The 21839-nt window shown below is 41.9% G+C and overlaps 1 protein-coding gene across 2 annotated transcripts in view; it reads left to right on the plus strand.

Moving 5' to 3' along the window:
- The window catches only part of RASGRP1 (RAS guanyl releasing protein 1), a 93938-nt gene that overhangs the window by 67296 nt on the left and 4803 nt on the right, over positions 1 to 21839 (plus strand). For both annotated transcript variants that reach the window (XM_030843087.2, XM_070044934.1), the window contains 9 exons: positions 344 to 460; positions 2744 to 3019; positions 4512 to 4592; positions 11852 to 11956; positions 12804 to 12913; positions 13617 to 13761; positions 14488 to 14524; positions 15258 to 15410; positions 16466 to 16851. In XM_030843087.2, coding sequence (XP_030698947.1) covers positions 344 to 460; positions 2744 to 3019; positions 4512 to 4592; positions 11852 to 11956; positions 12804 to 12913; positions 13617 to 13761; positions 14488 to 14524; positions 15258 to 15410; positions 16466 to 16851 — 1410 coding nt within the window. The remainder of the gene's footprint in view (positions 1 to 343; positions 461 to 2743; positions 3020 to 4511; positions 4593 to 11851; positions 11957 to 12803; positions 12914 to 13616; positions 13762 to 14487; positions 14525 to 15257; positions 15411 to 16465; positions 16852 to 21839) is intronic.

The following is a 21839-nucleotide window of genomic DNA, read 5'->3' on the forward strand; positions in this document are numbered from 1 at the left end:
AAGCACGGATCCCTAAGCTCAACCCCAGATCCGGGGAATCAGAACATCTGTACTTGAGTCCAGAAATCTTTGGGTTAAACAAGTACTTTGGGTGTTAGAAGCCACTGCTGTAGAGGGTGGTCCACAGACCAGCTGAAACTAAAGGAGGAAGGCATGACGCTTTGCTAGATTTGGGACCTCCTGGTCTGGAATTAAGCCTTAGGAAAGAAATGGACAGAAAATTGCAATACCTGATTGCTAGCCTTTGGCCAGAATTAGAAAGACTCATAACACAGAGATGAGAGGCAGCATCTAAGCTCCCATGTAAGTGACATGTACAGTGACTCTGTTTTCTGTGTCACAGAAGCTCCACCAACTACAGAACTTCAATACGTTGATGGCTGTGATAGGAGGGCTCTGTCACAGCTCAATCTCCAGGCTCAAGGAGACAAGTTCACATGTCCCGCATGAAATCAATAAGGTCAGTGCTCCTGTCTCCTCCCGGGCCTCTTAGCAGCATTCCTAGGACTAACGTCAGCGTTTCCTCCTTGAGGGGCAGCCCAGAGAGCATTTCCGAACCAAAGCATCCCTTTTCAACCAGGCAAAATACCAAGGAAGCAACCCTAAGAAAACCCACAGGACAGGAACGGGGATGTCACAGATTTGAGAGTGACTGTGACTCAGTCTGGCCGCAGTGTTACTGCACCCGTTCCCGCTGGTGATTTGAAACAATGTGTGTGTCTTTCCCATGTTCATATGCCACTGAGTATCCGGAGTCACCATCTTTAGTGAGAACTCACTTGCTCTAGCAAGGAAGAGTGGTTCAGTGACCATAGTTCAGTCTGCATGTCAAGTGAGGTTATTTAGTGACACGTTAGAAACCTAGCTAGCTGGAACCCTTGGAGAGTGACATTATGGAGAGCTGAATTTTTCCAGATAGTTGGAAATGAGCTTTTCAGGTACCATTTTTTAATAGGTGGTATTTTATTGAGGAACATTTTTCTTAAGTGTCCTATGTACTTTCCTACGTTATTAATTAGATTTTATAGAAAGGACTTTAATCCTTTATACCTACGGCTGTTATCACACATGTAAACCACTATGATATAGTACAGGTATAAATGCAGCTACTTATGGTATGGGTTTGATAACAGCTGCTCTGGGTATTTCATCTCATTTGGCCTCCCTTACTGAACTCAAACCCCAGTCCCCTCGCGAGCTCTCTTCTTAGGGAGAGATGTATGAGCCTCGTTGCCACATCCGTTTTCCCAGGTGTTCAGCCTCCTTTCAGAAAGCCTCTTATTAATCATCCTTGCTCTGACAATGCTGGGGTCTGGGGACACCGCTCCACCCCCACCTCCCAGTGGTCTGGTCACCTTATAATTCCCTCATAGTGCTGGCTGGGAGCAGGCAGAACAACTGAAGACTGCCTGTGTCTCAGAGGGAGAGAATCACAGAATTTCAAGGGCCTTCGTGTCATTTCGTTTACAAGATGTAGCTTGCTGCTCTGCAGCTTGGGGTCCCCCCATAGCAGTGCTTCCTGTCTGTAGCTGCTGGACCTTCAGGGTGGTCTGCATAGTGAATTCCTAAGTCCAGAATTAAAGCTAGCGTCCTGCAGTAGTTTATGTCACCTTCCAAGGGGAACAAAAATACCTCTCATCTTTGCTGCTAGTCTCTCGCCTTGTGAGCATTTCCCACACTCCACACTCGTGCGCCCTGTTTCCTAGAGGTGTGTGAGGAGGCTCTCTTGGCAGCCACATGGCTGCCGGGGGCTGACTCCCAGACCTCAAGCTCTTCGTCGGGAGAAAGGGTACTTCTTTAGGCCACGATTTTATTACAGGAATTTCCGGCACAGTGTTTAAAATGGTTGTTTTGTGTTGTGACGTCAGTCTGTCCTTCCTGTCTTTGCTTCTGAGAAGGCTGGTCACCACACGTGGGGGTGGGGTTCTGTGAACTGCGTGCTGACTTAAAGCAGGTGCACTGGAAGGAACAGCAGACCTGGCTGTGCCCTTGCTGTGCTGGGAGCGGCCACCCGCCCTCTGGCCACAGCAGAGCACAGGCTCTAACGCAGAGCCCCCCACGGCCTCTGCCTCGTCCTCTCTCAGGTCCATTGCTGGGAATTGGTCTAGTCTGTTCAGTCTCCCTATCTAGGGTTTCGGTCCATGGGTGGAATGTCGCCTGCTTCCTAGGCATAGGCCCATCTTGAGACTCACCGAGCCAAGGCCCACAGAGCGCAGCATAAGGAATAACACCACTTGACAGGTGACTGAAGCGCCACGCTGGAAACACGCTTCCCCGCGCCAGCTGCGTGGGCAGCACACTTGAAGTGTTGTGCGGTGCGGTGTCTTTGGAGTCATTCGGAAGACACTAGGGAAGGGGACTGCGTGGCTTGGGGTAGAGGTCAGAGAGACACTTACTATGCACTGTATACTCTTGTACTTTTTAAATCTTTTTTATCGTGTGCTTACTTATTTTTTTAAAGAACAATGTTAGCATAAAAATGGTAAATAAAACCTCATCTAGAATTTTCCAGTTATGTAGTAAAGCACAGCTTGCGTTTTCTAAATCTACTCTGCGACGTTTGACATAAGCTGGAGTTTCAACTGGGGAGTCAGAATCTACACCTTTAGGTGGACCACCCCCTGCCTGACAAATCAGGGATGGGGTGAAATTATGGTAGGAGCTGAGAGTAAAAGGCAGCCGCTGCAGAAACGCAGCCTGCCTGGATGGTACCTGTGACTGGCTCCCTTCCTCTGCTTTGTAGGTTCTGGGTGAGATGACCGAGCTGCTGTCCTCCTGCAGAAACTATGACAACTACCGGCGTGCCTACGGGGAGTGCACCCACTTCAAGATCCCCATCCTGGGGGTACACCTCAAGGACCTCATCTCCCTGTATGAAGCCATGCCCGACTATCTGGAGGAGGGGAAGGTGAACGTCCACAAGCTGCTGGCCCTTTACAATCATATCAATGAACTGGTCCAGCTGCAAGAGGTGGCCCCACCCCTGGAGGCCAACAAGGACCTGGTGCACCTGCTGACGGTGAGGCTCCATGGGAGACAAATTACTGAGCGCTACCTCATCAAAGATCAGCTCAGTTAAGCCTCACAAGAACTCTATGAAGTGGATACTCTCATTACCTCCATTTTATGGATGGGGATTCTGAGGCACAAAGACGTAACTTTCCAGAAGCCACACGTTATTAAGCAGCAGATCCTGGGCTCAGACCCGGGTGGTGGGACTCCGGGGCTGTGCTCTTAAGCACCATGCCCTTTGGACCTCTAGGAGTGTTCCCCTCCCCCTACAAAAGCCAGTCCTAAGCTCTCTGGGAGGAGCTGATAGCAAATCAGGATACAAGGCTTGGTAAGAGATTGGAGACAGTCGGTTTTCATTTAAAAAAAGGACAAGGCATTGAGTTTAAAAAAAAAGGAAAAAATAGGTTCATTATTTGGGTCCTGCTACCACTGGCTTGGATCCCAGAGACATTTAAGCCAAGGGCAGGCGAACACTTGTGATGCAGGAGACCAGGATTTGCACTTTGGGTGGGGGGTGAGATCAGATGAACTCCCTTCCAGACCTGTGATTCTGTAGTTCACCAGCTGTGTGACTGACTGTGGGCACATAACTCTCTCTGTTTCCTTCTCTGTAAAATCAGAGGGATTCATCTCTGCGATGACTTCTCCCTTCTCTTTCAGTTCTAAAATTAGACAATTTTTAATCTGCTTTTTTTGCAGAACGGAATAATCACTGTAGCCTCTTCCTACCTCACAGGATTATTCTGATAGTGCCTCAGGCTTTGCATCCAGCTGGTGTCTAATCCCAGCCCTTTTGCTAATTGTCCAGGTGACCTTGGCTAGTTTCAGCCTTAGACCGCATTATCTGAGGAAAGAGGCACTGAACCTTAACTTTCTTGGTTCACAAATTCTGTGAGGAAAACTAAGCATTTCCCTCCCAAAATATACGTAAGCCATATATACTAAAAAATATGGATGTTTTTGAGTTCTGAACCCCCTGAAGCCCATCCACAGAATCCAGATTAGGAACAAGATTATTTCTAAGAACTCTCTCCTCTAAAGTTTTTCTTATATGAAACTCTTAATATTGTTTGATATTACCTGTTCTCATTTAAACTGGGTTCTGTTGCTGGAATCAAATTTTAATGGTACCAGGCCATGCAAACTGTCCCTTCAGATCATCCGTCTGCTTTGGGAGAGAACACGTGAGGTGTGGACCATCTGACTAGATAGGGCCTTTGGCCTAAGCTCTGCCTAGAAGCTTAGCTATTAAACCATAGTTTAAAAGTGGGCATCTTGAGACTTCTCCAAAGTTTAAAAATACTTTAACAAAAACTAACGCTTGCCCTACTGCAATGGTAGATGTTATACCCCCAAAATTTTGTGAATTTTTAAAAACAAATGACTTACAGCCTAAAAGGGTAAACCACTAGAGAGGAAGAACCAAGAAAGAAACACATCGGCCCTGGGAAAGGCAAACAGCATCCTAGCAATTAACTCTGTTCTCCTTTGATCTGCAGTTATCCCTAGATCTCTACTACACTGAAGACGAAATCTACGAGCTTTCTTATGCCCGGGAGCCCAGGAACCACAAAGCCCCCGTGAGTTTTTCATAGTAAGACGCCCATGTGTAACAGGTGCTTTACAAGCCTCTCATCAAGGTCATCCATCTTGGAATGGACTTTAGTTCAGGTTAAAAAGCATATTATCTTTTTACTATGTGCCCAACATTGTGCTAGGAATAAGAAAAGCTTCAGCATATGTATTAGGAATAGTTCCTGACCATAAAGAGTTTGTACACAACTCGAGGGGATAAGACTAATATGTGAACAGTAAATAACTACATGCCATGAGTGTCAGAAGGAGTGGGGGAATCAGCCAGTGGTTTACTAGTTAGAGAAGGGATATAGCATGGTAGGCTGGAGTGACCTCTCCCTCCTATTAATTATAAAGTGTCCTCAAGGCAGTTGTTTCTCTTCATGATTTGTTGATGATAATGATATGTATATTCATCAGATGCTCAGCTTCAGAGGACTTTCAACTTGGTAGATAGAAAAGCCCCCACATCTTGTATTCACGTGGGTCAGAAAGAGCAGTCTGCTGGGTCTTTTGACCTCTTATGATGAGAAGTCCTGTGCACAGTCCTGGCTGCACAGTAGGGACTTCACAGGTTATCTGGCCCTGGCTTCCTACAGGCAGGTGAAATAATTTCAGTCTTCCTTCTGAAGAACCAATAATTCCCACAGTCTCCTGGGCAGCTCCCCAGCTCCAAGCAAGTGGTACTCAAGGGTAGAGAGTTGCCCGTACATGAGAAATTCAGCTTATCTGTTCAGATGGCTAAATTTCATTGTTTCTATACAGAAAGACCAAGTTCTAGCATACTATTGTAACCAAAGATGTTCACTGAACATATTCGGCAGGTTTCAGGGTGTTGGAGGGCATTCCAACGAAAAGGGGACCTTCTTTCATTTTTCGAAGAGATTTTAATTTGGGCCAAGTCTCAGATACTTAGGAATGGATTCCATCTCAGCTTGTCTAGGCCTCACTTCTTGTTTTTTTTTCTTGCGTGTCTTCCTGCCTTTTAGCTATTTTTCTCCTTATCCTTGTCTCTACTAAATAGTAAGTAGAGAACAGAGAGGAAAAATTTTTTTTAATGTTACTGGAGTGTATCTGCTGTTCAGGTGTACAGCAAAGTGATTCAATTATACGTATACATATATTCATTCTTTTTCAGATTCTTTTCTCATATAGGTTATCACAGAACATTGAGTAAAGTTTCCTGTGCTATACAGTAGGTCCTTGTTGGCTATCTGTTTTATATATAGTAGTGTGTGTATGTTAATCCCAAATTCCTGATTTATCCCTCCCCCCAACATTTCCCCTTTGGTAACCATAAGTTTGTTTTTGATATCTGTAAGTATGTTTCTGTTTTGTAAATAAGTTCATTTGTATCATTTTTAAAATTAGATTCCGCATATGAGTGATATATGATATTTGTCTGACTTACTTAGTATGATAATCTCTAGGTCTATCCATGTTGTTGCAAAGGGCATTATATCATTCTTTTTTATGGCTGAGTAATATTCCATCATATATACGTACATCTTCTTTATCCTTTCTTCTGTCAATGGACATTTAGGTTGCTTCCATGTCCTGGCTATTGTAAATAGTGCTGCAGTGAACATGGAGTGCATGTATCTTTTCGAATTATGGTTTTCTCCAGATATATGCCCAGGAGTGGGATTGCTGGATCATATGGTAGCTCTATTTTTAGCTTTTAACTGTTCTCCATAGTGGTTGTACCAATTTACATTCCCACCAACAGTGTAGGAGGGTTCCCTTTTCTCCACACCCTCTCCAGCATTTATTGTTTGTAGACATTTTGATGATGGCCATTCTGACCAGTGTGAGGTGATACCTCATGGTGGTTTTGATTTGCATTTCTCTGATAATTAGTGATGCTGACCATCTTTTCATGTGAATTTTGGCCATCTGTATGTCTTCTTCGGAGAAATGTCTATTTAGATCTTCTGCCCATTTTTTGATTGGGTCGTTTGTGGCTTTGTTTGATATAGAGCTGCATGAGTTGTTTATTTTGGAGATTAATCCTTTGTCAGCCACTTCATTTGCAAATATTTTCTCCCATTCTGTGGGCTGTGTTTTTGTTTTTTATGGTTTCCTTTGCTGTGCAAAAGCCTTTAAGTTTAATTAGATCCCAGTTTATTTTTTTTAAATTTTCATTACTCTAGGAGGTGGATCAAAAAAGATCTTGCTGCGATTTATGTCAAAGAGTGTTCCGCCTATGTTTCCTTCCGAGAGTTTTATAGTGTCCAGCCTTACATTTAGGTCTTGATCTGTTTTGAGTTTATTTTTGTGTATGGTGTTAGAGAATGTTCTAATTTCATTCTCTTACACATAGCTGTCCAGTTTTCCCAGCACCACTTATTGAAGAGACTGTCTTTCCTCCACTGTATATTCTTGTCTCCTTTATCATAGATTAATTGACCATAGGTGTATAGGTTTATTTCTGGGTTTTCTATCCTGTTCCATTGATCTATATTTCTGTTTTTGCACCAATACCATACTGTTTTGATTACTGTAGCTTTGTAGTATAGTCTGAAGTCAGGGGGCCTGATTCCTCCAGCTCCGTTTTTCTTTCTCAGGATTGCTTTGGCTATTTGAGGTCTTTTGTGTTTCCATACAAATTTAAAAATTTTTTTTTTTTTTTTTTTTTATTAGAATAGACGCTTGTGAGGTTTACAAGTGGGTGGGCAAGAGGTGCTGCCCGAGAACTTAGTGGGGTACAGTTTTATTTTTATTTTTTTATTTTTTAAACATCTTTATTGGAGCATAATTGCTTTACAATGGTATGTTAGTTTCAGCTTCACAACAAAATGAATCAGTTATATATATACATATGTTCCCATATCTCTTCCCGCTTGCGTCACCCTCCCTCCCACCCTCCCTATCCCACCCCTCCAGGCGGTCACACAGCACCTAGCTGATCTCCCTGTGCTATGCGGCTGCTTCCCACTAGCTATCTACCTTACGTTTGGTAGTGTATACATGTCCATGCCTCTTTATTGCTTTGTCACCGTTTACCCTTCCCCCTCCCCATAGCCTCAAGTCCATTCTCTAGTAAGTCTGTGTCTTTATTCCTGTTTCACCCCTAGGTTTTTCATGACATTTTTTTTTTCTTAAATTCCATATATATGTGTTAGCATACGGTATTTGTCTCTCTCTTTCTGACTTACTTCACTCTGTATGACAGACTCTAGGTCTATCCACCTCATTACAAATAGCTCAATTTCGTCTCTTTTTATGGCTGAGTAATACTCCATTGTATATATGTGCCACATCTTCTTTATCCATTCATCCGATGATGGACACTTAGGTTGTTTCCATCTCTGGGCTATTGTAAATAGAGCTGCAATGAACATTTTGGTACATGACTCTTTTTGAATTATGGTTTTCTCAGGGTATATGCCCAGTAGTGGGATTGCTGGGTCATATGGTAGTTCTATTTGTAGCTTTTTAAGGAACCTCCATACTGTTCTCCACAGTGGCTGTATCAATTTACATTCCCACCAACAGTGCAAGAGGGTTCCCTTTTCTCCACACCCTCTCCAGCATTTATTGTTTCTAGATTTTTTGATGGTGGCCATTCTGACTGGTGTGAGATGATATCTCATTGTAGTCTTGATTTGCATTTCTCTAATGATTAGTGATGTTGAGCATTCTTTCATGTGTTTGTTGGCACTCTGTATATCTTCTTTGGAGAAATGTCTATTTAGGTCTTCTGCCCATTTTTGGATTGGGTTGTTTGTTCTTTTGTTATTAAGCTGCATGAGCTGCTTATAAATTTTGGAGATTAATCCTTTGTCAGTTGCTTCATTTGCAAATATTTTCTCCCATTCTGAGGGTTGTCTTTTGGTCTTCTTTATGGTTTCCTTTGCTGCGCAAAAGCTTTTAAGTTTCATTAGGTCCCATTTGTTTACTTTTGTTTTTATTTCCCTTTCTCTAGGAGGTGGGTCAAAAAGGATCTTGCTGTGATTTATGTCATAGAGTGTTCTGCCTATGTTTTCCTCTAAGAGTTTGATAGTTTCTGGCCTTACATTTAGGTCTTTAATCCATTTGGAGCTTATTTTTGTGTATGGTGTTAGGGAGTGATCTAATCTCATACTTTTACATGTAGCTGTCCAGTTTTCCCAGCACCACTTATTGAATAGGCTGTCCTTTCTCCACTGTATATTTCTGCCTCCTTTGTCAAAGATAAGGTGACCATATGTGCGTGGGTTTATCTCTGGGCTTTCTATCCTGTTCCATTGATCTATATTTCTGTTTTTGTGCCAGTACCATACTGTCTTGATTACTGTAGCTTTGTAGTATAGTCTGAAGTCAGGAAGCCTGATGCCTCCAGCTCCATTTTTCGTTCTCAAGGTTGCTTTGGCTATTCGGGGTCTTTTGTGTTTCCATACAAATTGTGAGATTTTTTGTTCTAGTTCTGTGAAAAATGCCAGTGGTAGTTTCATAGGGATTGCATTGAATCTGTAGATTGCTTTGGGTAGTAGAGTCATTTTCACAATGTTGATTCTTCCAATCCAAGAACATGGTATATCTCTCCATCTATTTGTATCATTTTTAATTTCTTTCATCAGTGTCTTATAATTTTCTGCATACAGGTCTTTTGTCTCCTTAGGTAGGTTTATTCCTAGGTATTTTATTCTTTTTGTTGCAATGGTAAATGGGAGTGTTTTCTTGATTTCACTTTCAGATTTTTCATCCTTAGTGTATAGGAATGCCAGAGATTTCTGTGCATTAATTTTGTATCCTGCTACTTTACCAAATTCATTGATTAGCTCTAGTAGTTTTCTGGTAGCATCTTTAGGGTTCTGTATGTATAGTATCATGTCATCTGCAAACAGTGACAGCTTTACTTCTTTTCCGATTTGGATTCCTTTTATTTCCTTTTCTTCTCTGATTGCTGTGGCTAAAACTTCCAAAACTATGTTGAATAAGAGTGGTGAGAGTGGGCAACCTTGTCTTGTTCCTGATCTTAGTGGAAATGCTTTCAGTTTTTCACCATTGAGGACGATGTTGGCTGTGGGTTTGTCATATATGGCCTTTATTATGTTGAGGAAAGTTCCCTCTATGCCTACTTTCTGCAGGGTTTTTATCATAAATGGGTGTTGAATTTTGTCAAAAGCTTTCTCTGCATCTATTGAGATGATCATATGGTTTTTCTCCTTCAATTTGTTAATATGGTGTATCACGTTGATTGATTTGCGTATATTGAAGAATCCTTGCATTCCTGGAATAAACCCCACTTGATCATGGTGTATGATCCGTTTAATGTGCTGTTGGATTCTGTTTGCTAGTATTTTGTTGAGGATCTTTGCATCTATGTTCATCAGTGATATTGGCCTGTAAAAATTTTTTGTTCTAGTTCTGTGAAAAATGCCATTGGTAATTTGATATGGATTACATTGAATCTGTAGATTACTCTGGGTGGTATAGTCATTTTGAAAATATTTATTCTTCCAATCCAAGAACATGGTATATCTTTCCATCTGTTTGTGTCATCCTCAGTTGCTTTCACCAGTGTCTTATAGTTTTCGGAGTACAGGTGTTTTGTCTCCTTAGGTAGGTTTATTCCTAGGTATTCTTTTGATTCGATGGTAAATTATGTTGTTTCCTTTATTTCTCATTCTGATCTTTCATTGTTAGTGTGTAGGAATGCAAGAGATTTCTGTGTATTAATTTTGTATCCTGAAACTACCAAATGCACTGATGAGATCTAGTAGTTTCCTGGTAGAATCTTTAGGATGTTCTGTGTATAGTAAGTACCATGTCATCTGCAAACAGTGATAGTTTTACTTCTTTTCCAATTTGGATTCCTTTTATTTTTCTTCTCTGAGTCCCATGGCTAGAACTTCCAAAACTATGTTGAATAAAACTGGAGACAGTGGACATCCTTGTCTTGTTCCTGATCTTAGAGGGAATGCTTTCAGCTTTTCACCATTGAGAACGGTGTTAGCTGTGGGTTTGTCATATATGGCCTTTATTATGTTGAGGTAGGTCCCCTCTATGCCCACTTTCTGGAGAGTTTTTATCATAAATGGGTGTTGAATTTTGTCAAAAGCTTTTAACTGCATCTATTGAAATCATCATATGATTTTTACTCTTTAGTTTGTTAATGTGGTGTATCACACTGATTGATTTGCAGATATTGAAAAATCCTTGTATCCCTGGATAAATCCTATTTGATCATGGTGTATGATCCTTTTAATGTATTATTAGATTTGGTTTGCTAGTATTGATATTTTGTTGAGTTTCTGCATCTGTGTTCATCAGTGATACTGGCCTGTAATTTCTTTCTTTTTTTTGCGGTCGGCGGGGGGTATCTTTGTCTGGTTTTGGTATCAGGGTGATGGTTGCCTCCTAGAATGAGCTTGGGAGTGTTCCTTCCACTGCAATATTTTGGAGGAGTTTGAGAAGGACAGGTGTTAAACTTTTTTTGTTTTTTTTTTTGTTTGATAGAATTCACCTGTGAAGCCATCCAGTCCTGGACTTTTGTTTGTTGGAAGTTTTTAAATCACTGTTTCAATTTCAGTACTTGAGATTGGTCTGTTCATATTTTCTATTTCTTCCTGGTTCAGTCTTGGAAGCTTGTATCTTTCTAAGAATTTGTCCATTTCTTCTAGGTTGTCCATTTTATTGGCACAGAGTTGTTTGTAGTAGTCTGTATTTCTGTGGTGTCAGTTGCAACTTCTTTTTCATTTCTAACTTTATTGATTTGAGCCCTCTCCCTCTTTTTCTTGATGAGTCTGGCTAAAGGTTTATCAATTTTATCTATCTTTTCAAAGAACCAGCTTTTAGTTTCATTGATCTTTGCTATTGTTTTCTTCATCTCTATCTCATTTATTTCTGCTCTGATCTTTATGATTTCTCTCCTTCTACTAACTGGGTTTTGTTTGTTCTTCTTTCTGTAGTTGCTTTAGAAAGAGAAAATTTAAATGATCTACTTTACTCTTTGTTGATAGCTTCAACAAAAGCTTTAATAGAGAGGGAAGTGAAACTCCAGGCATATTGAAAATTTTAAATTATCTTAGATGGAGACAATGTATGTGAGGAGCTCTTTATAAACTGTAAAGCACAACACTTGTGTTAAAGCACAACACTTGTGTTAGGCAAGGTTACTGTTCTAGATTTCAGTTATGTGCGGGCCCTCTGCTCCTTGCCACTGCACACAGTTGAGGGTTGTCCACAGCTGCAGCTACCAGGTAATGGGAAAGGAAGGAGCTTAAGGTTATAGCATTGCATTATAGTCATGGGGATTTCTCTGAATATTTCATTTTAGCCACTAACACCTTCAAAGCCACCAGTAGTTGTGGACTGGGCCTCTGGAGTATCTCCCAAACCTGATCCAAAGACCATAAGCAAACACGTCCAGAGGATGGTAGATGTAAGTACAGCTGTGTTTGCACAGATGAAAAGCAAGGCATTGCCTGGCTTACTGTTGTGTATGGGGAGAGGGGAGCACAGTGGTAGAAACACAAAGGTAAGAAACTTGAAACTCGTTCCTATGTGAGCACAGGGAACCAGTTACTTCTCATATTGTGGCTGCAGAACAGTTCAGAAGTTACATTTTGCCAACACACTTTGGCCTCTTCTGGGGGGAGGTGTACCTCTTAAAGGCCTAGCAAGAGATCATATATTTAAAGGTTGTCAGTTGATTTGGGGGCAGAGAGAGGTTGGAAATGATTTGAGTGTAAGTAAGGGTGATGAGAATCTAAAACTGAAAAGTGTGACACTGCTTGATTCAATTCACTGTGCTAAATGCTGAGGAGGGGTATACCTTCATATTTCTACATTTATCCTGTGGACCATTCCAGTGTAACAAGAAAAGAACGAGCCAGCAAGTGACAGAACAATTGGTAGAGGATTAAGAGGGGGTAGGGAGCACTTCCGACTGGGCTGTTAGTAGAAGCTACACAGAGAAGTGGCAATCTGAGCTGTGCAGTGAAGAAAGGGCAGAGTGAAGGGGGAACATCCCCCAGTGCAGTGAGCTAGGAGTACAGAGCAGCTGGGGTGAGGGCATATTGACATGCTAATGGAATTGAAAGCATCTGGCCACCCTCCAGATGCTGGTACCTGCAGAGACCTGGGATGTGGCCCGCTGAATCTCGGCAGCAGCTTAAGGAGCAGGTTTCCTTGTTCCTCTCACTTAGACTGAGGTGTTCTGGCCCCTTTGTCATTTGGCTATGATTGGTTTCTCTTTCGTAATCACCAAAGAAACTCCTTTTTCACAGTCTGTATTCAAGAACTATGATCATGACCAGGATGGATACATTTCCCAGGAAGAATTCGAAAAGATTGCTGCGAGTTTTCCATTTTCCTTCTGTGTGATGGACAAAGACAGGTGAGGGTTTGTGTATGGGAATATGTGGCTGTGAACCTGTTGGTAAGAACGCTTTATGGGTGTGTCACTAGAAGAATTTGTAAACTCAGATGTGTTGCTGATGTGGTCACTTAATGAATCTCAGTGCTATGCCTGTCCGGCTTTACCATGAAAAAATGCATGTTTTAAATGCAAAGACTCCATAATTCTGCCAGTTTAGGAATAGTCTAGTCAACTGTAAGTAAGAAAAAGTTTAGTCTTCCTTCTTGCTTTGTCCTTACAGATTATGAGGAACAACTAATATTTACATATATTTTGCATATTTACTTTTCTCAAGAAGTTGGTTCTCTGTGTGAAACCAAATGTTTGGTTGGTGGGTTACAGTTACATAGTAGGTGCTGTCTAAAGTCAGAAACCTCAGCATAAGATATTTCCCTATACCCACATTTCCATCACTTCTTTTTCAAGTCTTGTGGATAGTGGTTAAGTTAGTTAGGAAAACCTGGTTTAGCCAAAGAGTGACTCTGTGGAAATGAGTAATGCCATCTCACCTCCTTACACATGCTACCCAGACATCCTTATTAAAAGGAGGGCTCATGGAAGTAAGTGTCAGGTAATACATACTGTACTACCCCTCAAGGATACAAAGAGAGTGAGTTTCTAAGGCTAGAAGCTGCCTTGCTACCCAGCCCCGCTCACATCCTTCTCTCTCATTTGCGGGCAGGGAAGGTCTCATCAGCAGAGAAGAGATCACTGCCTACTTCATGAGGGCCAGCTCCATCTACTCCAAGCTGGGCCTGGGCTTTCCTCACAACTTCCAAGAGACAACCTACCTGAAGCCCACTTTCTGTGACAACTGTGCTGGATTTGTGAGTTGTTCTCAGAGTGCTTTGGGGTTGAACGTGGGGAGGGTTATGAGACAGTTTAAAGTGATTAAGCCAGGTACAGACCTCATGCACCTTTATCAACTCTTCCTGCCTAGAGCCTAAGCAAACACCTACAATAACCTCGTCCTCAAATGCATGGGTTTTACTTGCACTCATCTTTTCCCGTTTCTTCCTGGTTTATTTTCTCCTCTGGTAGAAGGGCCTGGGATAAATGGTGAGGAAATGTTGAATTTGGGATATACTTTTAAAGTATTATATCCATATGCTGTTAGAAAAGAGAAATATGAGACATCCTCACCCCTTCAAAAGGAACTGCCTTTTAAGAAGTCACTTGGGCTCTGCCCCTCCCCTGTCCCACCCCGACCAACAGTTTCCTCCTAAACTCAGTCGTGACCCCAGGATTCTGTATACTTGCTCTTTAGTTTGGAGTCTCAAGAAGCCTATTTGTCCTGTGATTCATCCACTTCAGACCTGGGTCATAAATCCACTGTAGTAAGCTTCTTGAGAACATTTACCTCTGATCAGCACAAACTTTTCCTGTTTTCAGTTTAAGGCCAGGAGGGATTAAGACACATGAGAGATAAATGAGGTTTCCTTCCCACTTGAGGTAGAGTAGAATGAGGGGAAACAAAGAATGGATGTCTAGCCTCCTGCCAGGTAGATGAAGGACCTATGGTGCATTCTAACTGTCTCTTCTTTGTCCCACAGCTCTGGGGAGTGATCAAACAAGGGTATCGGTGTAAAGGTAAGGCCCAGCTTTGTCCAGTGTGTTGTCGCTCTACCCATAGTAGTTGTCCATTCAGTCCACAGCTTCTCAGCACACCTCACAACCTCATCTTCAAACTGGCTTCCCTAGAGCACCCCCTGAGAGTGATTGCCACCACAAAGAAGAGAGGAATCTGGGTGACTAGTTATGCAGCTCATTACAAGAGCCTCACTTTGCCTTGTTTGCCCTGGAAATAGGGATGACTGGTAGATTATGCTCTCATATGGTCATGGGTCCCCAAAGACAGGCACAGAATCACTTCTGAAACAAAAGATAAGTGATTACCAAAGGCCCTTGTCAGCTTTCCTTTTATCAGTAGATATCCCAGGATAATTGTCCTTCCTTATGACTAGAAAAGTTCAGGAGTAAAGGAGAAAAGACCTTTTACTGCAAGGAAGAAAGAATAAGACCTAACAGCTGGGAGCCTCCAGGGTCTCCTTAGAGTAGGCAGTATGTGCAGGATGACCAAGAAAAACACCACTTCTGTCTAGGAGAGCAGGATGCCACTTCTGATTCCCAGACTCATAAGGGCTGTGACAAGGTTGTGAGAAGAACAACCCAGTGAGAAGAATGCTAAGTTCAATAGAAGTGTTAAGTGTCCTAGCTCCAGAAGACAGGACAGGCATGTGTGATGAGAGCACTGCATGCATGTGGTTTTGAGACCCTGGAGGAGAAAGTGAAAGACTTCCTGATCAGGGTGTCTTGTCCACAGACTGCGGGATGAACTGCCACAAACAATGCAAAGACCTGGTTGTGTTCGAGTGCAAGAAGCGAGCCAAGAACTCAACAGCTCCCACAGAGAACAGCACCTCTGTGGGGCCAACGTCCAACCTTTGCTCATTGGGAGCCAAAGATCTGCACCATGGTAAGCAAGCACTGGGAATGTTCATCTTGGGAAGTGAAGGTAGAAGAATATGGTTTTCGGGGAGGAAAGATTACCTTTATCCTTCCTACTTGTAATAAAAACCACCACAAACATGCCTGTATATTATGCACCCTGTATTTTAAGAGTTCCATTTCACCTGTGGACACCACAATTCTGTCACACACAATGCAGACTTTCTTGGGAGAAAAGTGGCAGAGAGCACCATGAAGGTCTGCGGCCTCAGAGTGAAGCCTGGAAAGGGGCTGCACCTAGAGGTTTCTCTTCTCCAGACCATCTCTCCCCAGTCCCCAGAGCTTTGCCCAATAGTGACAAGAGGACTGCCAGGAAGTAGACTAATAGGTAGGTTAAACATAGGTGTATCATGGGCAACAAATGAAAATTGCTGTAGAAGTGCTATTTGGCAAGGTCTGCTTGTAGTGAAAAAACCGACTACTGGTTATCACTGTTATCTATTAAATGGTAAATATAAACCCTAGATATACAGAAAGCTTGGGACGGAATCTTAGGCACGCTACCTTTTGGGGAGCAAAAGAAAGCAAGCAAATAGAAAAAAGCAACAGAAAAGGAGCCTTTAGGGCTTCCCTGGTGGCGCAGTGGTTGAGAGTCCGCCTGCCGATGCAGGGGACGAGGGTTCGTGCCCCGGTCCGGGAAGATCCCACATGCCGCGGAGCGGTTGGGCCCGTGAGCCATGGCCGCTGAGCCTGCGCGTCCGGAGCCTGTGCTCCGCAACAGGAGAGGCCACAACAGTGAGAGGCCCGCATACCGCAAAAAAAAAAAAAAAAAAAAAAAAGGAGCCTTAAGGATGGCCTTTCCTCAGGGTGGATGCAGCCTGACACCAGTGGCCATAGCTTGGCCAGCAAGGCCCCTGGATTTCAGCCCCCTTACCCCCTAAACTGCCTGCTTGAAAATGAGTCCACTTTGGGCCTATGGAACTCCTGTACCAATAAGAAAAGTCTCATTTGAAACTAATGTGTCAATATTGAGTCTCTGCTCTTCTGAGCCAAAGTACTAACATGTCACGTACTTTCCTACAGCACCAGAGGAAGGACCTTTCACATTCCCTAATGGGGAGGCTGTGGAACACAATGAAGAAAGTAAGGATCGGACCATCATGCTCATGGGAGTGTCCTCACAGAAGATTTCTGTTCGGTTGAAGAGGACTGTTGCCCACAAGGCCACCCAGACCGAAGCACTGTCTTGGCTTGGCAGTGAGGGCCCTTCCAGTCACTTTGTGCTATCTTCCCCAAGGAAGACGGCCCAGGATACTCTGTATGTACTTCCCAGCACTACATCTCCATGCCCCAGCCCAGTCTTGGTCAGAAAGCGGGCTTTCGTCAAGTGGGAGAATAAAGAATCCCTCATAAAATCAAAGGAGGAGCTCCGTCACCTCAGACTCCCAACCTACCAAGAGCTGGAACAGGTACCCTCTTTTCCTTTTTTTCAGACTCTGAGAAAAGTGGGGCTCAACCAGGGAAGAACATGTAAACTGAAGATTCAGACCAGGTTGATTATTAGAAAGATAAAGGGGGAAAAAAAGGATTCTGCTTTGTCTCAAAGAAACCAGTGGGGGGCCCTGGTTCACATTATGTAACTAGGACAGGATAGACAGGGCTCCTATTGCCATAAAGGTACAATCTCGAAGTGTTGGTACCAGGGCCCAAAGCTCTGTGCACAGTAGGCTCCTTGAGAAAAACCACTTTCTATTGATCAGCTTTACTGTGGTGACACCACACCCTTTTTCTAGACTTAAAAGCAAGTTGCCTAAATCCTCCCTCCCTAGAGGTCTGTGGGGGCCTTCATGGTTGTCTGGACATCTTCCTAAAAGGAGGTGAGCACCGTGCTATCAAAAAAAAGGGAGGGAGTATTTAGCTCACTGCAGAAAAAGCCTCCTTCTTAATACGGAATGAGGGAACTCTTCTCTAAAACATCAGGGGATGTGCTGATTTTACATACACACACAGCTAAATCAACAGTAGTTGGAAAATGCACCATTGATTATAATCTATAGCAATATAATGTAGTAAATTGTAACAGTTGTGGTAGCAGAATTGCTTTTTATCTGTTAGGCTCACAATGTCCTAATCATAAGTTATCTAATGGAGGTGTTAGAAAAGACAAAATAAGGTTTACCAAGAAGAATATGATGCCAAGGTTTGATGAGAAGGGGGATAATAAGGTTAAGAATAGAAAAAAAGAAAGTAGGTGCTAGGACAACGGGGGACAACAGGCAGTTGTCCAAATACTCAATTCCATAGGGTCATCACTAATTACTTCTTTTTGTTTAGAGTACAAAGCTCAGGGTGAGAGCTGGTTTAGACAGACCTCTTGTCATGGGACAGTAGTTTCTTACCAACGATAGGGTTAAGGCCTGTCTGCCTTTTTTCCCCAAAACATCATTTGGAGGCCTATCAATCAGTACAAACACAAAACCAACATCTAACTGGCTAGAATTCCTTACATAATTCTACACACTACATAGTAAAACTGCCCAAGAGGTTCTCAGGATTCCCTACCTGGTCCTCAGGGTTGCACCTTCCCTGTCAGACCCCCAGGAATTGAAGAAACATGTTAGATAATGTACGTGAAACTCTCGGTTTGGTGCCTAGAACAAAAACATAGTATTAGGAGGAACGCTTGAGAAAAGAACAGATTTTCTGGAATAAAAGTAGTCACTCAGACTATTTTAAGACATGCTTTAAGAATCAATCAGAACATCTTCCGATGCGGGTGACACGAAGCCCTCTCTAGGGGTAGAAGCAGCCAGAATCAACTTTCAAGAACAATGAAAGAAACCTTGAAAAGTGAACTTGATAGAGTAGAAAGAACTTCAGTCTTGGGGACAAAGATCTGTGCTTCTAGTCCCGGGTATTTCTTACTCCTGCTGATAAACTCTGTGGCCTGTTTGGTCCTCTGTAAGATACAGTCCATGCGCTCTACAGCTTGCTTCAGATCCTGACATTTTACATGCCGTGTAAAAGGAGCGATGTAGTTGTTGGCAACAGTGACTTCTTGCTGCAAGAAGTGGGTGGTAGAAAGATTTCAGGTGACTGAGTTAGTTAGGTCCAGTATTCATTCCTACCCGGTAATACCAGAGCTGGTAAACCCTCTTTACTTTTATCCTTGTCATTGGGACCTAAAGACCAGAATTCACTATGCATGTTTTAGAGTATTTAAAATAATATGTAATATTCATATTATAATTAATAAATATTATACATTATTTTAAGTATGTGTATACCGCTAAGCCACCACAGGACAAAAGAAAATGCAAAGCCTCTTAGGTTCAAATCCCCACTCTGATACTATATCCACCTCTATTAATCATGTAACACAGTACCTGGCACATAGCAAATACTCAATATTACACAGTGGCTACCAGACAGCTATCTAGGTAATTTATGTTGAGAAACAACTCATGTATCCCAAATTACCCTCCCATATTTTGGGGGGTAATCAGTATGGTATAAGTAAGGTAAAAACACGAGATTCAAAGTCTTGAAGACCAGCAACAACAGCATCATGGTGGCATGTGTTGCTCCTTTTTTCTCTCTCCTTTTATTTACAGCTAAACTGGTCATTCATAAACAAACAAAAGTGACTCTACACCTTACACCAGACCACCCAGTAGATTTCTACCCACCTGTTCTTCAGAGAAGAGAATAGCTTCACAGGACCTCAGAGAGGGCTGTGAAGCCAAGGGAGTTGGTGAGCCTGCCCCACGTCAACTTGCTGCTATCAGGAGGAAAAAGATCAGACTGGAAATAAATAAAATAGAGACCAGAAAAACAAATAGAAAGGATCTACAAAAAAGATAAAATCGATAATCATTTAGCAGTAACTGCTCTTAAAACAGCCAGTTGCGCCACAGCAAACCAAAGCTTCGTGTACACTGACAAAAGATAGATAAACAAAATGGACAAACCTTTATTCACACTAAGAAAAAAGAGGGACTTCCCTGGTGGTCCAGTGGTAAAGAATATGCCTTCCAATGCACGGGACGCAGGTTCAATCCCTGGTCAGGGAACTAAGATTCCCACATGCCGTGGGGCAACTAAGCCCACGTGCTCTGGAGCCCATGCACTGCAATGAAAGGTCCCACATGCCGCAATGAAGATCCCGCGTGTTGCAACTAAGACCTGACACAGCCAGAAAGAGAGGGAGAGGGAGAGAAAGAAAGGGAGGGAGAAGGCTCAAATATGTAAAATTAAAATGAAAGAAGGAGACATTACAAGTGTTACTACACAAATACATAGGCCCATAAGAGACTATTATGAGTAATTATATGCCAACAAACTAGATAACCTATTAGAAATGAATACGTTTACAGAAATATACAACCAAACGACTGAATCAAGAAAAATACAGAAAATCTGAACAGACCAGTAACAAAGTCTTTGAATCAGTAATCAAAATCCTCCCAACACAGAAAACCCCAGGATCAGACGGCTTCACTGGCAAATTCTACCCAATACTCTACTCAAAGAATTAACACCAGTCCTTCTTAAAACCTTCCAAAAAATAGAGGGAATATTTGCAAACTCATTCTGCGAGGGCAGTTTTACCCTGATACCGAAGCCAGATAAAGAAACTACAAGAAAACCAAACTACAGACCAGTATCACTGATGACTATACATGCAAAAATTCTCAACAAAATATTAGCATACTGAACTCAAGAACACATCAAAAAGATTTTTATACACCATGAAAAGTAGGGTTTATCCCTAGCATGCAAAGACAGTTCAACATAGGCAAATCAATAAATGTAATCATCACATTAGTAAAATGAAAGATAAAAATCATGTGGTCATCTCAACAGATGCAGAAAAACATCTGACAAAATTTCATGATAAAAACCCTGCTCAGACTGGATAAAAGGAATAAACCTCAACATAATAAGGGCCATATATGACAAACCCACAGCTAACATTATACTCAATGGAGAAAATTTCAAAGCTTTTCCACCAAGATCAAGAACACTCTCACCACTAAGTGCCCATCAATAGATGAACGGATAAAGATATGGTATTGATTTAGTGGTGTATGTACATACAATGCAATACTACTCAGCCATAAGAAAGTGAAATAATGCCACTTGCAGCAACATGGAGGGACCTAGAGATTATCATAAAGTGAAGTCAGTCAGAAAAATACCATATAATATCACTTACATGTGGAATCTAAAATATGACCTAAAGTACTGACAGTCTCAGCTACAGCGATTAGGCAAGACAAGAAAGTAAAAAAGCATCCAAATCAGGAACGATGTAGCAAAACTGTCACTGTTTGCAGATGATGAGTCTGTATATAGAAAAACCTAAAGATTAAGCAAAAAAAACTGTTGAAACTAATAAACATTTTTTGTTAAACTGCAGTATACAAAGTCAACTTATAGAATCAGTTGCATTTCTATATACACTAAGGACGAAACATCTGAAAAAGAAATCTTTCCCCTTCACAATAGCATCAGAAACAATAAAATTGGAATAAATTTAATCAAGGAAATGAAAGATTTCTACAATGAAAACTACAAGACTTTGCAGAAAGACATCCTGTGTTCATGGATCAGAAGAATTAAGATTGCTAAAAGGTCTGGCAGAAGACCTGAATTCTTTCCTTCCAAAGGACACATACAGATGGCCAAAAGGCTCATGAAAAGATGCTCATCATCACTAATTATTAGAGAAATGAAAATCAGAACTACAATGAGGTACCACCTCACACTGGTCAGAATGGCCATCATTAAAAAGTCTACAAATAATAAACACTGGAGAGGGTGTGGAGAAAAGGGAACCTCCTACACTGTTGGTGGGAATGTAAATTGGTACAACCACTATGGAGAACAGTATGGAGGTTCCTTAAAAAACTAAAAGTAGAACTACCATGTGATCCAGCAATCCCATTCCTGGGCATATATCTGGACAAAACTATAATTCAAAAAGATACATGAACCCCACTGTTCACAGCAGCACTATTTACAACAGCCAAGACACAGAAGCAACCTAAGTGCCCATCAACAGATGAATGGATAAAGATATAGTATGGATTTAGTGGTGTGTATATATATATATATATATATATATATATATATATATATATACAATGCAATACTACTCAGCCATAAAAAAGAATGAAATAATGCCACTTGTAGCAACATGGATGGACCTAGAGATTATCATACTAAGTGAAGTCAGTAGAAAAATACCATATGATATCACTTACCATATGTGGAATCTAAAATATGACCTAAATGAACTTATCCATGAAACAGAAACAGACTCACAGACACAGAGAACAGACTTGTGGTTGCCAAGGGGGGAGGGGTGGGGGAGGGGTGGGGGAGGGGTCGATTGGGAATTTGGAATTAGCAGATGCAAACTATTAACATACAGAATGGATAAACAACAAGG

Source organism: Globicephala melas, chromosome 2 (assembly GCF_963455315.2).
Source record: "Globicephala melas chromosome 2, mGloMel1.2, whole genome shotgun sequence".
In the NCBI taxonomy this organism is placed as follows: Eukaryota; Metazoa; Chordata; class Mammalia; order Artiodactyla; family Delphinidae; genus Globicephala; species Globicephala melas.